General features: G+C 40.1%; 1 protein-coding gene across 1 annotated transcript in view; it reads right to left on the reverse strand.

Annotated features, from left to right (window-relative positions):
- The window catches only part of vat1 (vesicle amine transport 1), a 29,245-nt gene extending 18,631 nt beyond the window's left edge, over positions 1–10,614 (reverse strand). Inside the window, exons 1-2 of the mRNA XM_067478521.1 lie at positions 9,916–10,614; positions 3,173–3,380 (exon numbers count right to left, since the gene is read on the reverse strand). Of these exons, the coding sequence (XP_067334622.1) occupies positions 3,173–3,380; positions 9,916–10,341 (634 nt within the window). The 5' untranslated portion in view covers positions 10,342–10,614. The remainder of the gene's footprint in view (positions 1–3,172; positions 3,381–9,915) is intronic.
- Between the last annotated feature and the right edge of the window lie 2,395 nt (positions 10,615–13,009).

Genomic DNA, 13,009 nt, shown 5'->3' on the forward strand with positions numbered 1-13,009 from the left:
AAATTTATAATCTTGATGAAATCTTTATTACTACGGTAGCTAATGTGACATTTTTAGACTCTGACTTTAAGTAAATAAATGGCAGTGAAATAAGGAAATTGCTTTATTAAAACATTACATTAAAACTTACAGGGGATTTGGGGACAAGATAAACTCAACAAAACTTAAAGGAGCCTGATTATTTTCTTAAAAGGATTAAATCAGTGGATGTAAATCCTTATTATGATAATAAACAATTCATCCACGAGACAGATCAACTGAGGCTGAGCCCCTCAAACATTAAAAGGTTTACTCGTGAAAAGACAGTATAAGTTTAAGAAAATAAGAAAATTGCGTTTGATAAAAAGCGCAAATTTATTACTGGCCTGCAATAAAGTTCAGACTGTTTTTAATCATAATAACCTAACCAGAACATGTGACTAAAGGTAAAAAACAAATCACTGTCTGTACCACTGCTGCTTCTTGGCTGTGCCAACATCTCATGCAAAAGCTTGCTACTTTATTTTTGCTCAACATAAATTGATGGAGCAGGAATGCAGGGCTGTAAAGGCATGACTGGCACAAAAAGAAAATCATGCTGTGTAGTATGGCTTCATAAGCAGTTGTCAGTAGAAAAGTCTTGTGAGACATTCTGACGAGGCAAAGTTAAGCCATTTAACCACATATATAACACTGTATGTGGTTAAATGGGCTGTTCACTGGAGCTGTGGGCAGGATTTAGTAGTACCAGAGTTGTTAATTACCATTTCATAATCTAAATACAATACACACTCTGTATTCTGCTGCATTACTTAGAAAGATTTTGACTCCAAATACATGTGAAACTTGTTGAAAATTCGTGGAAACCTTTATAAGTAAAACAAGGAATTTTAATTGAAGCAGCAGTAGTGGTGTTCCACATTTTCATTTGATGCACTGCAGCCAAATAAATGATGGTGAATGAGTTAGCCGGCAAGTCAATTAAAGTCACAATACATTACTGAGGTTGGATAACACGTTAGATCAGTGGTTTAAAAAAAGTTAGGGTCACATAAATCTAAGAGGTTGTAGGATAATTGACAGGAGAAGAAAGAGGAAAAAAAAAACAATATACAACACAAATCTGTATTTTTATTTGTTTTAATAAAAAATAAATATTTTAAAGCTACCTCCTTTAAAACTTCCCATTTAAGTGTGATAAACATTTCCTAATTCTACCCCAAAAATTTAACCACGGCCTTTAATTACTTTTCTCTAGGGCTGCAACAAACAATTATCAGCAAAATTTTTTATCATCACTAGTAAAAATGTTTGCTCTATAATGTCAGATAACACTGACAAAACGTTTGTTACAATTTCCCAAATGATTCAATAGAGCCTCTAAACCGCCTATATTTGAGAAGCTGGATTCACTTATTGTTCTCAATGCTTAATAGATTATTATGTTTGTTAACAGTTAAAGTTGTTTTAGAACAACACTGCTGGTTGCAACATTGCTCAAATAACCAGTTCCAGTATTGGAAAACATTTAATGAGTCACATGCAACCCTGGATGCAATTTCCGTCATAATATTAAAAAGCTGAGAAGGCAGACAGGCACATACAATCACAATCATGCTTTTTCCTCACCCTATCTCAGCAGATACCTTTGATCTCTCTAATCAAAAAAACATCAGGAACAGTTTTTGACACATTCATGGGCGGTACCCCCCTCTACACACACACACACACACACACAATGCAGCTCTACTACAAAGGGAGATAGAGAAGGATTATGTGCTTTTGATTGCGAACACCCTTTTAACAAAAGGTAATAATGGTTCTATTGTGTAGACAGCTACAAACAATAGAGCAGCACCGAGTATAATACATATTTACATATGTAATGAATGGCCGTGTGCAGGGAAGCAAATGTTTTTAATCATAGCTTCAGAAATGTGCTTTAACAATCCTGATGTCCGAGCAGCTGGCGAGTCAAGATTGGCAGCTTGCCTTGACCAAACCGAAAAGCGTCTTACACCACACTTCTGCTATTGCTCCTACAGCAAAAATACTGTGCACAGGAAACCTTTGCAAATAAGTGTCTTCAGCGACATGAGTGACATCAGCTGGATGATATGGTGTGACAACTAATCCTAAAACTCAGTCTTTTAGCTGTCATTCAGCTCTGGAGAAACCACAAGTTCATGTTAATCAATCAACTTCATTGATTCTTCAGAGTTATTGTGTTGATGGAATACATCCACCTGCGCAGCCGTCTCCCTCAGTTCTCAGTCATTTTTTGTCTCCCAGAAAGAAATAGGCTCAGGTTTCATTATGTGCTGTACATCCCTTTGACATCTACACCCACACATTGTCCCTAATGCTGAGAGGGATACCTTTCTGTCTCCCCTCCTACAAAAAGAATAAGAGGAAGAGTGAGAGCCACACATCAGCAAACAGTGAGACGGAAAAATTTCTTTTGGCTAATGTGCTCATATTCTCTCCAGCTGGCGTGATTGTTTAAACACAGCAAATTCAAATGCTCCCATGCTCGATGGATCACACCCCAAAACAGGTGCTTTTACTCCCTCAATCCCAATCTTTCTCGCACCCACCTACTCTGAACTTTGGCCCTACAGTCCAGGTGACAGGTGATAGGAGAGTGCTGCACTACTACTGGAGCCATAGCTCAAACAACTAAATCTTGCACTAGCAGGGCCTTTTCCAGCAGCCATAATTCATACAGAAAAGAAGTTCAAAAACAGGGGTTGCAAACAAGGAAGATCAGGTGTCGTACTCCAAACATTAAAGAGAGTTTCTTCAACAATTTGAATCAAACATTGCATCTTTGTGCAGAGGAATTTAAAATTATTGCATAAAATTGGTTGCTAGTGCACAACTATATTCATTTCTGTGGTTGCTTACTACAGATCAGTTAGCAGCCTTTACTGTTGGGCTGACACTGAGATGAAACCGATTAAATGTGGTTTTCAGTTGCAGGATAACTACATAAACTTATATTAGAACTTTCAGTCACACAGTTATTCATAGCTACTAACAAAATAAAATGTTTATTTAAATTCTGAATGAATTATTAATCTTTTTAGGCAATATTCAAATTAATGACATAAAAACTGACATAAAATAAATGTTCTGTGTGTCCTCTGTGTGTATGTATGCTGTGTATCCTTTTTTGTATTTGTCTCAGCACCTGCAGCAGCATGGATGAGGATGCTCTGGTTGGGCCGCAGGTTGCCAAAGTCAAACAGCATCATGTAGGCAGTGATGTAGTTGACAGGAAGAGCTGCTGCCTCCTCAAAGCTCATGCCCTCTGGGATAAGGAAAGTGTGGCTCGCCTGCACCACCGCCACCTCCTGCCAGAGCCCAAAGCGGTTCAGCACCATCACTTTATCACCGACCTAGAACCAAAAGCACAGGAAGACAGGGCTATAATGGAAGGTGAAACTATGAGCCCTAATTATTTCCAGTTTCTGAAAACAATATACAGTAAAGCAGTGTTAAAATATAGCAAGTGAGCAACAAGAAAATATTGCATGAATGGTTGAAAAAGAATAAAGTAATGACTGGTTGAAGTAGCCATCTACAAATGAATAAATATCCAGCATTTGGCACATAAACGTTTCCGAACTGGCCAAAACACTAACTATTCAATTTAAGTAAAACAAAAAATTATCCACCTGTTATATTCACCTGTATGTAAGCTGCAGTGAAAAAAATATTCAGTTTGAAATGTATTCAAATCAACACATTTGTATCATGCCTCAGTTTATCTGTCAGAATCAATAATAAAGGGGTAAAAACTGAAAGATAGGAACCACATCTTTATTGGACTAGATAGTTTTGCAATAATCCTCTTCTAACTACATGAGATTTGTATGAATCACATACCACCAAACTGGAGGAACTAAGGTATAACTAAGCTGATGCTAAAACTTGGTTTTCAATCATTGCTTCTTTTATGTCTTTGGATCAATAAGAAAATAAAACTAAACCCAACAAGGTCTAAATTAATTAATGAAGTTTTTACGCTTGAACAGGATCGGTGGCAGTTTAGTACCGCAGGAGGTTTCACTACTAGAGCCTGATGTAGTTTGAGATGTCCTAACGTCTGAAGCCTCAAGGCGTCTTTGGCACAGTGGGAATGATGCAAGCTGTTAGGCAGGAAATGTAAGAGTGTGGCGTATTGCTTGGTTACAACTACTGCAAACATGCAGCCAACTTGCCCACCAAACCTTGCACCGCAGATTGAAGGCAACAGGGAAAGTGATAAACAACAGCAGTAGTAAGAGTAGGAACTAAGGCTGGACAAGAGAAGTAGGACATGTAAGATACATCAGGATTTGTGCTAATATGTTAGATCTGGTCCAAGAGTGTAATGTACTGTAGTGCGTTGCAGTGGATGCATATGGACAATTCAATTCTTAATTCAAAAGCTGATAACAGCCCATGTGTAAATGTGACTGAGAAAGAAGAAAAGTACTGGGACCAAATGGGCAGCACAGTAAAGAAGTGGTTAGCACTGATGCCTCACAAATAGAAGGTCCCCAGTTCGAATCCCTGGCAAATGCTTTGGTGTATTTGTGTGGAGTATCACTCTCTCTCTCTCTCTCTCTCTCTCTCGATAGATATATCTATATCTATATCTATATCTATATCTATATCTATATCTATCTATCTATAGATATATAATCTCTATCGATATATATATATATATATACACATATCTCCCTATATACATCTATGAGAGAGAGAGAGAGAGAGACTTTGTCATTTAGGCTTTTAATACTTTCAATTCAATTTGTCAAACACATAAAGTGCTGCATGTTCTAATAGATGTCTTGTAATTTTTGGCTCCCAAACTTATCCCTATCAAAATAGGGTCCTCTGATTCACAACTGTCTCTTTCCAAAAAGACGGGCCTCCATGTAAACTTCCCGGACTGCCCTCGCTAACCAATCAAAAGGGCCCACTAGAGGGACACAGGAAACAGAGACGACTTCAGAATTATAACTCTCTTCCTGTTTTCTTCCTCCCCCTTATCCACCGCTCTCAACACAGCTCTTCCTCCCGCCCCGTTTCCATTCTCCTCACTTTTTCTCTTTCACTTCCTGAGTCCTTTTCCTCTTATAACTTTAGAACGTCTTGCTTCCCCTTCTCCAGTCTCCCGCCTCATCCTGTCTGTGTCTCAGACTTGCTGATTTCTATGACACTCTCTGTTTCATCCTCGTGTCTTCACCCTCCACAGTTTCATTCTGTTTTCACCATCCTCCTTCTCTTGCGAGGACTGTCCTGTATCCACTCTTTCCCATCAGCAAAGCAAGACAATGAGCCCCATCTTCTCCACTGGCTTCTCTCCACTCATCAGAGTCTCTGCCAGATTCTTCCCCATGGCTGAGCATAAGACAAGCTCTCTCCTCCTGGGAACAAACCCTCTCCACCCGGCCCTCTCTAATGGTCTGGAGGGAGCTATTCGCCTCGCTCTATATCCACTTCAATTAGGAGAGATCTTTCACTCTTTTGCTTTTCATACCTACATCCGAAGTGGAGTCATTTGGTTAACTTTCCAATCTACAATTTCACTTTTTCACCATGGTCAATACTTCACTAAATGTCCCTTTGTTATTTATGCTGATGTGCTCTATCCCATCTCAATTTCTCTCCATTTTCCACTCTTGGGAGTTCTCAAATTCATCAACCTCCCTGGTTAAATTGGGGGTACAGTGTGGCACAAATTGATAGACGGAGGAGTTCAGGCTTTTACAAGAAGCACGCACAAAACATGACTCACACTTCACTTTCATACGCATCTGCAGCTATTCTTCTGTGCCCACATAAAGGAATGCGAGTTTCTGTCAGTCACACAAACTGGTTAGGAACCATAAAGGCCAAGTGAATGAACCTTGTGACAGTGTTACAACATATTCACCGTGTGACACACAAACACACACAGACGCTTCTTGCATTTCCTTTCTCTGCCTTAATGCCACTGCATCAAATGTAGTCACAGTTGGGGTCAGGAGTGCGGGGGGCACCGAACAAAGACACTTCCAGTTAACTGTATTTGAATGGAGTTAATCATATGGTGATTCAATTTTGGGGTATGCAGGCCTCCAAGTCAGCTGCTCCATGGCTTGGAGCTTGTTGATCTAAGCAAAAAATTAATTGAGAAAAGAGAAGGATGAACAAAATTTCTGACAGTGTTCCTGAGTCAGGTTGAGGCAGAAGATGAAAGTTTAATGTAACACACTCACACAGCCTGCATGGCTCTTTATAAATGTAATTAAAATGAAACATAGTATCTCCCCAGTGTCAGCATAGGTGTTCTTGTAGTTTAACATGGTTTGTTTAATTTTAAATTGTAAGCCACGCCTTGATTGAATACAGCAAACCTGTGCGATTGGCTACATGCTGCTTCTGCACATGACTGCACACCTGATTATGCAAATCATCATATCATGCTAATAAAATGCCATTGCTGTATCGGTTTATTCACCTTGCCTTTATAGTTTGAATACTTATTAAAGCAAAGATTCCAATCTACATAATCTACATGCAATTTTAGCTTTTTCCACAATTTATAGAAAACCACACTGGACAGTTTTAGGAAGAAAAAAAAAACAATCAGAAACATCTGATTGTTTTTTTTTAACTCAGCAGCTTAAGGTCAACTCTCATTATGAAATAACGAAAGCAAGTTCTACATGTTGAGATCATGGTGAAAAAGACATGTAGCATGGAAGAGCAGATTAAAAGTAAGTGGTATGTCTTGTAAGATTGTAAGGCGCTTTGGATAAAAGCGTCTGCTAAATGACTAAATGTAAATGTAAAAGTATAAATGGAATAAAAGAGGAGAAATTTAGAAGACCTATAACGGGGGAACCGTGATAGAAGAATTCACTGACAACTGACAGAAGAGGAATCAGGAGATTTTACAAAGGATAGAGAAATAGATCAAGAGAGGGAAGGAGGGATGGAGGAAATACCAGACTGATAATGTGGGCCAAGGGGAGGTAATTGAGAACATATGGGTCAGATTCAACCAAAACTCACCAAGAGCATGAAAAATGGAAACAAAGCAACTCTGGGAAAAAAAAAAGTGCTGATGTTTTCTTGTCATGGGAGTTCCACTGTGATTTGTGATATTTCCCCTTTTCCCTCAGTTACTCACTGTTACACATTTTCCCTGCACTCCTTCTTGGGTCATTTGGGGTGAGCTGACTGTAGTATTACTTCACTCAACTTTATTGTCCCTCCAAGGGACGCTTGTTTTGCAGCAGTTATTGAAATACAATGTGAGGAATGCAGTGGATAATAAATACATGTAAAATACATTAAAGCTAGTAAGCAACAAGACAATAAACAAGCAGACGATGGGGCAACAATGGTGCAAGTGCAGCATTTACCATCTTTGCATTTTTTACAGCACAAGGTAGAAATTTGTTTTAATTACAGAAAAAACATCTTATATCTAAGGCTGGGTGTTATTTGATGTTGGTTCTGATTGCATGTCTCAATTTCAGTAGTAGTAGTATTAAAATCTAAAGAAATTTTACACAAAAAATCTCTTAACAAAAGCCTCTCAAATGCCCAATATATCTGTGTGGAAAAGCAAACACATGCAAAAGAGTACATAAGGTTCAATGCTCGATCGGAAAGATTTAATAAAATAAATAAATCAGTCACACTTAACTCAGCCACTGATGTTTATGCTGCATTATCTAATTAACTGACACAAGTATGTTAATAGCTCTGTGTATGGGGAGCAAACATTCAGACACACCCATCACTGTATGTCTTAGTGTGATGCAAACAGCTAGGTAGGCAGACTGATAGGCAGTGAACACTAGTGAGTGATGGGCATCTGAAAAATTCTTTGCTATCAGGGTCAGCACATTCCGTCCGAGTCAGCTGCCAAAAGATCTCAGAGATCTCCATCCATTAGGAAGATTGGCTTTTAATTCTATAAGCTAAGGGCTGCAAAGGGGATATTGGAGTGTGAGGCCTTGATGAAAAGCTGTGTGTTTGTGCATGACAGTTTGACCTTTTAATCCAATCTACATGACTGACAACAAGTAAAGAAGCTATAAAGAAACACAAAGGTTGGCTGACCCATCAGCAGTCATATTCCCATTACATTACTCTGCATAGATTCCCCGTCCATATGGACTTAACACTTGGCAGGCCTATGTGCCACTCCCAGCCAGATGCACTAATTCTGCCCTTGCATTACACATATGTGACCAGGATGTGCTGGGATTATCTGCAGATATTAAGTGGCTGATGCGAGAAAATGTGCTGCTCTTACAACAAACAACGTGAGTCATCACTGATGTGTAACATTTTGGCTTTGTAGTTTAACTGCTTTACAAAGGCGTTACCGAGGTGACACCGTGCATCCAGCAGACAGACATATAGCTCCGTGACTCATCACGAATTGCAAGAAGGCGACAAAAAGAACCCCTTTCAGTCACCACATCAGTCCCCGTGGTTGAACATTAAATGAAAGTGTTTTCTTGTGAGTGTTTAATTGACTTGGCTTAAACTTTAATCGCGATATTAATGATTGTAAATATTATCTGAACACAACACAACACCGGCGAGAGCTTGTCTTTTGACAAAGAGGCCGAGATCCCATGTCTTTTACCATGCTGTCTAACGCCTCGGCGCCTCGCCCTTTCCGCTCGGTGCGCCTGTGCGCCACTGTCGATCCCGGTAACAAAAGGCGTCGGTGACTCCGGTCTCCGCCACCGGCGTCAAGTCAGCCACATTAATAACTATGGCTCGTCAAAGTTTCCAAAATAAAATCCCATTTTAATTACCATTCGTAGGCAGCAGAGAGGTAATAAAGAGACCACAATAAAAAACGTAAGAGGTAAGTTTTCTTTTGCTAGGCAAAATGCAATTTTTGCAGTTGCATTAGAACCATAAAGGCCTGAACCACAGGTATAATTGCAGCCTTATAGCCCATGTGTCCACAACCAAATTATGCACGCCCAGCAGGCTATAGCCAACAATTCAGCATTTTTTAAACAAAGGCTACTAATTTTTAAATCCTGTAATATCTGTTATATCTCTGAAGTTCTTTTTACGCCAAAAAAAAAAAAAAAAAAAAAAAAAACCTAAGCTATTGAGCGGTTATTCAAAACTTTAATTTTGAAAGTTCAATTTCCGCTCTCGTCGTGGCCGTCGTGTGGTTGGCATGAAACAGCTTGTAGTGCCACTGGCGCGCATCAATGCGCGGTGCAGCGTAGAAGCACTCAGGGACGAAAGCGTCGTCTGCATTTTAATAGTGTTATTTAAACTATAAACCTGCTACACACGTGTAAAATGCGAACACTTACTCCATCATCAATTTGAGCAACTATTTTGTCCCGAACACGCATTTGCTCTTTAGTGCGCAAAGGCAGTGCAATTTGAAAACCGGGGAGACAAGAGGGGCGACGCCTGCTGCTGGTTTCATTGTACTAAACTCGTGTCATTTTCACCCTTTGGTTTCCTCTCAAAACATAAAATGCAAAATGAACACACTAGCAGGCGTTCATGATTTCCACTCGGAGACAACAAGTGATGTCTCTTTTCTACTAACGAGTGAATGAATTATCAAACAAGGGATCAAACAAATTAGGCTTTAAGCCAGTGTTTATTCTAAGTGTATTCATGTGTTGATTTTTCTTGTTCTTTCATGAGATAGAACAAGCAGATTAAATTATTCAAATTTCCAAATAGTTTAGTACAGCGTGCAGCACTAGAGTCCCTGTCTGAGCAGCGAGCGAAGCCTGACACGCCCATGTCCAGATGTAGCTCTGCTGCACCAAAACGCCGCGAGACAGTCCACACATAAGTAAGAATCAAAAATAAAAAAGCACAAAAATAAAATGACATTTAAAGAACCATTATGTGGAAAGAAAGGGCTAAATGTGCATGTGTGCTTACTTTTCTGTCTGTCACTTCTTCCCCAACAGCCTCCACCACCCCAGAACACTCCATTCCCGGGGTGACCGGCGGGGACGGCAGCCGATCGTACAGCCCCTGCCGAGCCATCAGGTCAGCGAAGTTCAGCCCGCATGCCTTGACCCGCACCAGGACCTCGCCAGCCTTGAGCGTGGGCTTGCCTTTCTTCACCTGCAGCTTAACTTTATCGTAGCCCCCGTAGCCAGTGAGCACCAACGCGCGGTAGGTGAACGCCTCCTCTTCGGGGACCTTGTCGGTGGTCGCCGTAGGAGTAGCCGCAGCTTCGGCGGCGCCGGCGGGTGCGGACTCTGTTTTGGGCGGCTCGGTTTTGGGCTCCTCGGTGGGTTTGGTGTCTTGCTTCTGGTCCACAGCGTTTTGCTGCTGGGCAGGTGCGTCCTCTCCAGACATTGTGCAGGGAGCTGTGAGACAGTGGTACGTCTAGAAAAATACTTGGAGTGTTCTCACTTTTTGTTCTTTCGTTGCGGTGGATTGGCTTGCTGATCTGCTGCGTATGCTTACCTTGCAAATAAGAGAAAATGCAGGAGTGTGAGCTTCTTTTCAGCAGTCTTACATGGAGACACAAACCCGACAAAGTGGGCTGATCAGTGACCAGTGGCTGTCAACGCCGCGTTCTAACTGTGTGTGTGAGTGGGACGAGACAGAGGCTGGCTGGAAAACACGGAGAACTGATGAAATCCACGGATTGGTGTTCGTGTGATTGAGTGGGTTTGGCTCTTTGGCTAGGGCTAGAAGATAAGCCTATTGCACCAAGCAGTGAAGTGATTTGCAAAAATATCCTTTAGAACTAAAAGGCAATTAAAACTGAAGCCAACCCTAACAAAAGCTAAACTAAAGTTTTAGTAGGTTTGCTGTAGTAATATCAGAAGAGCAAAAAGTTGCTTTCCACATGAGAAAATACACACGGTGTGAACAACATATGTCACTTTAAACAGTAGGCTACTGATTTTACATTTTTGAGCCACATCTTCAGAGTTCCGTTCTGTCCCATGTGGTCTCATTAGAACAATTAATTGCTTTTTTTCCCCAAGGCATTTGCTTATTTCTGGCTATTTACTGCTGCATGTTTAGCGGCCAGGTTTATGATGGAGGAACAGTAGGAATGAGAGGAAATTTCTGTTTATGTTGCCTATTCTACAGTGGGATTTGCAGGAACTTGGGGCTTGTGTGTGGCTCATTGTTTTAACTTCCCTGCAAAGGCAGCTCAGAAAAATATTAGCTTGTTTTGAGGTCATGCCAGTTTTTGATAAAATGCTATAACCTGCATTGTAATATTTAGCTTCAGCACAGGGGGCCAGCTCCACAGGCTGGGACAACCTCTCAATCAAAACCTAACATAGATGGGCCAGGGTGACTCATAAATCTCACAGCTTTATTATAAATATTTTGGAATAAACCTTGTACCCTTTCTTTGAATGTAGCACGCAAAAAGTAAACTTTTTGTGATAATAGAAAACAGTGTGTTTATGCACATATTCCAGCTCTGTGCTTCAGGAGTTTAGGGACTCAACCAAGTATCCATTCAGAGATGTGACCACGAGAAATGTGTGAGACACCTTGTGGCCATAAAGTGCCACTCAGCACTTCTGAGTCCAAAGTTAGAAATGTGCCAATCAATATCCCACAGAGGCTTAATGATGTAGGATGCAGGCATTATTGATCTGCAGCTTTGACACAGGCACAATTTTAAAAGACAGATTGTCTGTTCTTCCCCAACAACTGCACCACTCTGACTACATCACTGTGGTGTGGGGGCTTGTAGAGTGTCTCTTCTACTCATTAGCTGTGACAGTGCCAGCATGGTAATGTACCAGCTAGGTGCAGTCAGGAAAGTGACTTGAACTGCAAAGGATTAAAAGAGAAGCGTGCTGTAAAAGCTCTGCTATATTTGTTTCACACCGAGGCCATCACATGAAATGACTGTGGCTAAAGAAACACAGGAATAGGATGCAGGGACAGAGGTGCACCGCTTTGAACATCTGGTGTAGTTTGGAGATTTCCTCTATTGTCTAAGTAGGTTACTGAATGCATAAAGATGCTCGGTGATGTAATTGAAACTGGATAAAATACTGTGTCACCGCACTGCCAGGCAAATAGACTGAGTCTGCAGGGAGTCTGGAAAGTCTCTGAGGGTGCTTGTGGCTGAGATACAAAGGCACTGAGATTTTCATTTTCATTAACACTAGATACTGGGATTTACAAAAAGGAATACTGATAAACTGTGAGAATTCTACACATGATGTCAGCATAGATTATTACCACAGATGTAAGAACTACTTTTATATTCAGTGACTGTGTCTGCCTAAAGTTATCAGTTCTCTAATTGTTTTATTGGTATATCCTGGGCGCTTACCTTATTAACACTCAAATTATATTCTTTTATGGTTTATTTTGTTATTCTTGATTAAAATGCTGAATCATTTTCAGTTTTGCTTTCTTGCTAAACAAACGGTTTCAATCTTTTTTGGCCTTAAGTCAAAAAAGTTGTTGGTTTGTCTGTTCTAAGAAACTAAAACAACATTGAAGCCCCCCATTTCAGACCATTTGATTTGAAAAAAGGCCCAAATGTTGACTATTATTTCTAAACCAGAGATCTTGTCGATGTTCTTGTTAATATCTTCTGACTTCTTTGAGAGGAGGCAAAACTCAAAGGCTACGTATTTCTGAAAAGCATGTAACATACATCACTTAATTACATTAAATTTGTTTTCTCATACCAACAAACTTACCATCTTATTAACTCAAAGGACATGTTGAAGAAATTGAGAGGTTTTTGCTGTCTTGATGACTCTTTAATAAGGTAATTTTGATATATTAAGTATATGCTAAAGTCATGTGTAGATGTTAAAATAAAATGCTTAGTTAGGAATAGTTTTGTTTATTTTACGGTAAATGTGGAATTAATCAATTCCGCGTGACAAAGTTACAGAAACTGAGAACCTGGAAGCTAAGAGTCACTGCAACCTGCTTCCTCACCAATTCAGTCACTTGGCCATTTCATATATTTTCTTCTTACATTTATTTCTACTGTTGAATGCTCTGTTGCTGGCATCTCTGC

The sequence above is a fragment of the Channa argus genome, chromosome 15 (assembly GCF_033026475.1).
Source record: "Channa argus isolate prfri chromosome 15, Channa argus male v1.0, whole genome shotgun sequence".
NCBI lineage: Eukaryota > Metazoa > Chordata > Actinopteri > Anabantiformes > Channidae > Channa > Channa argus.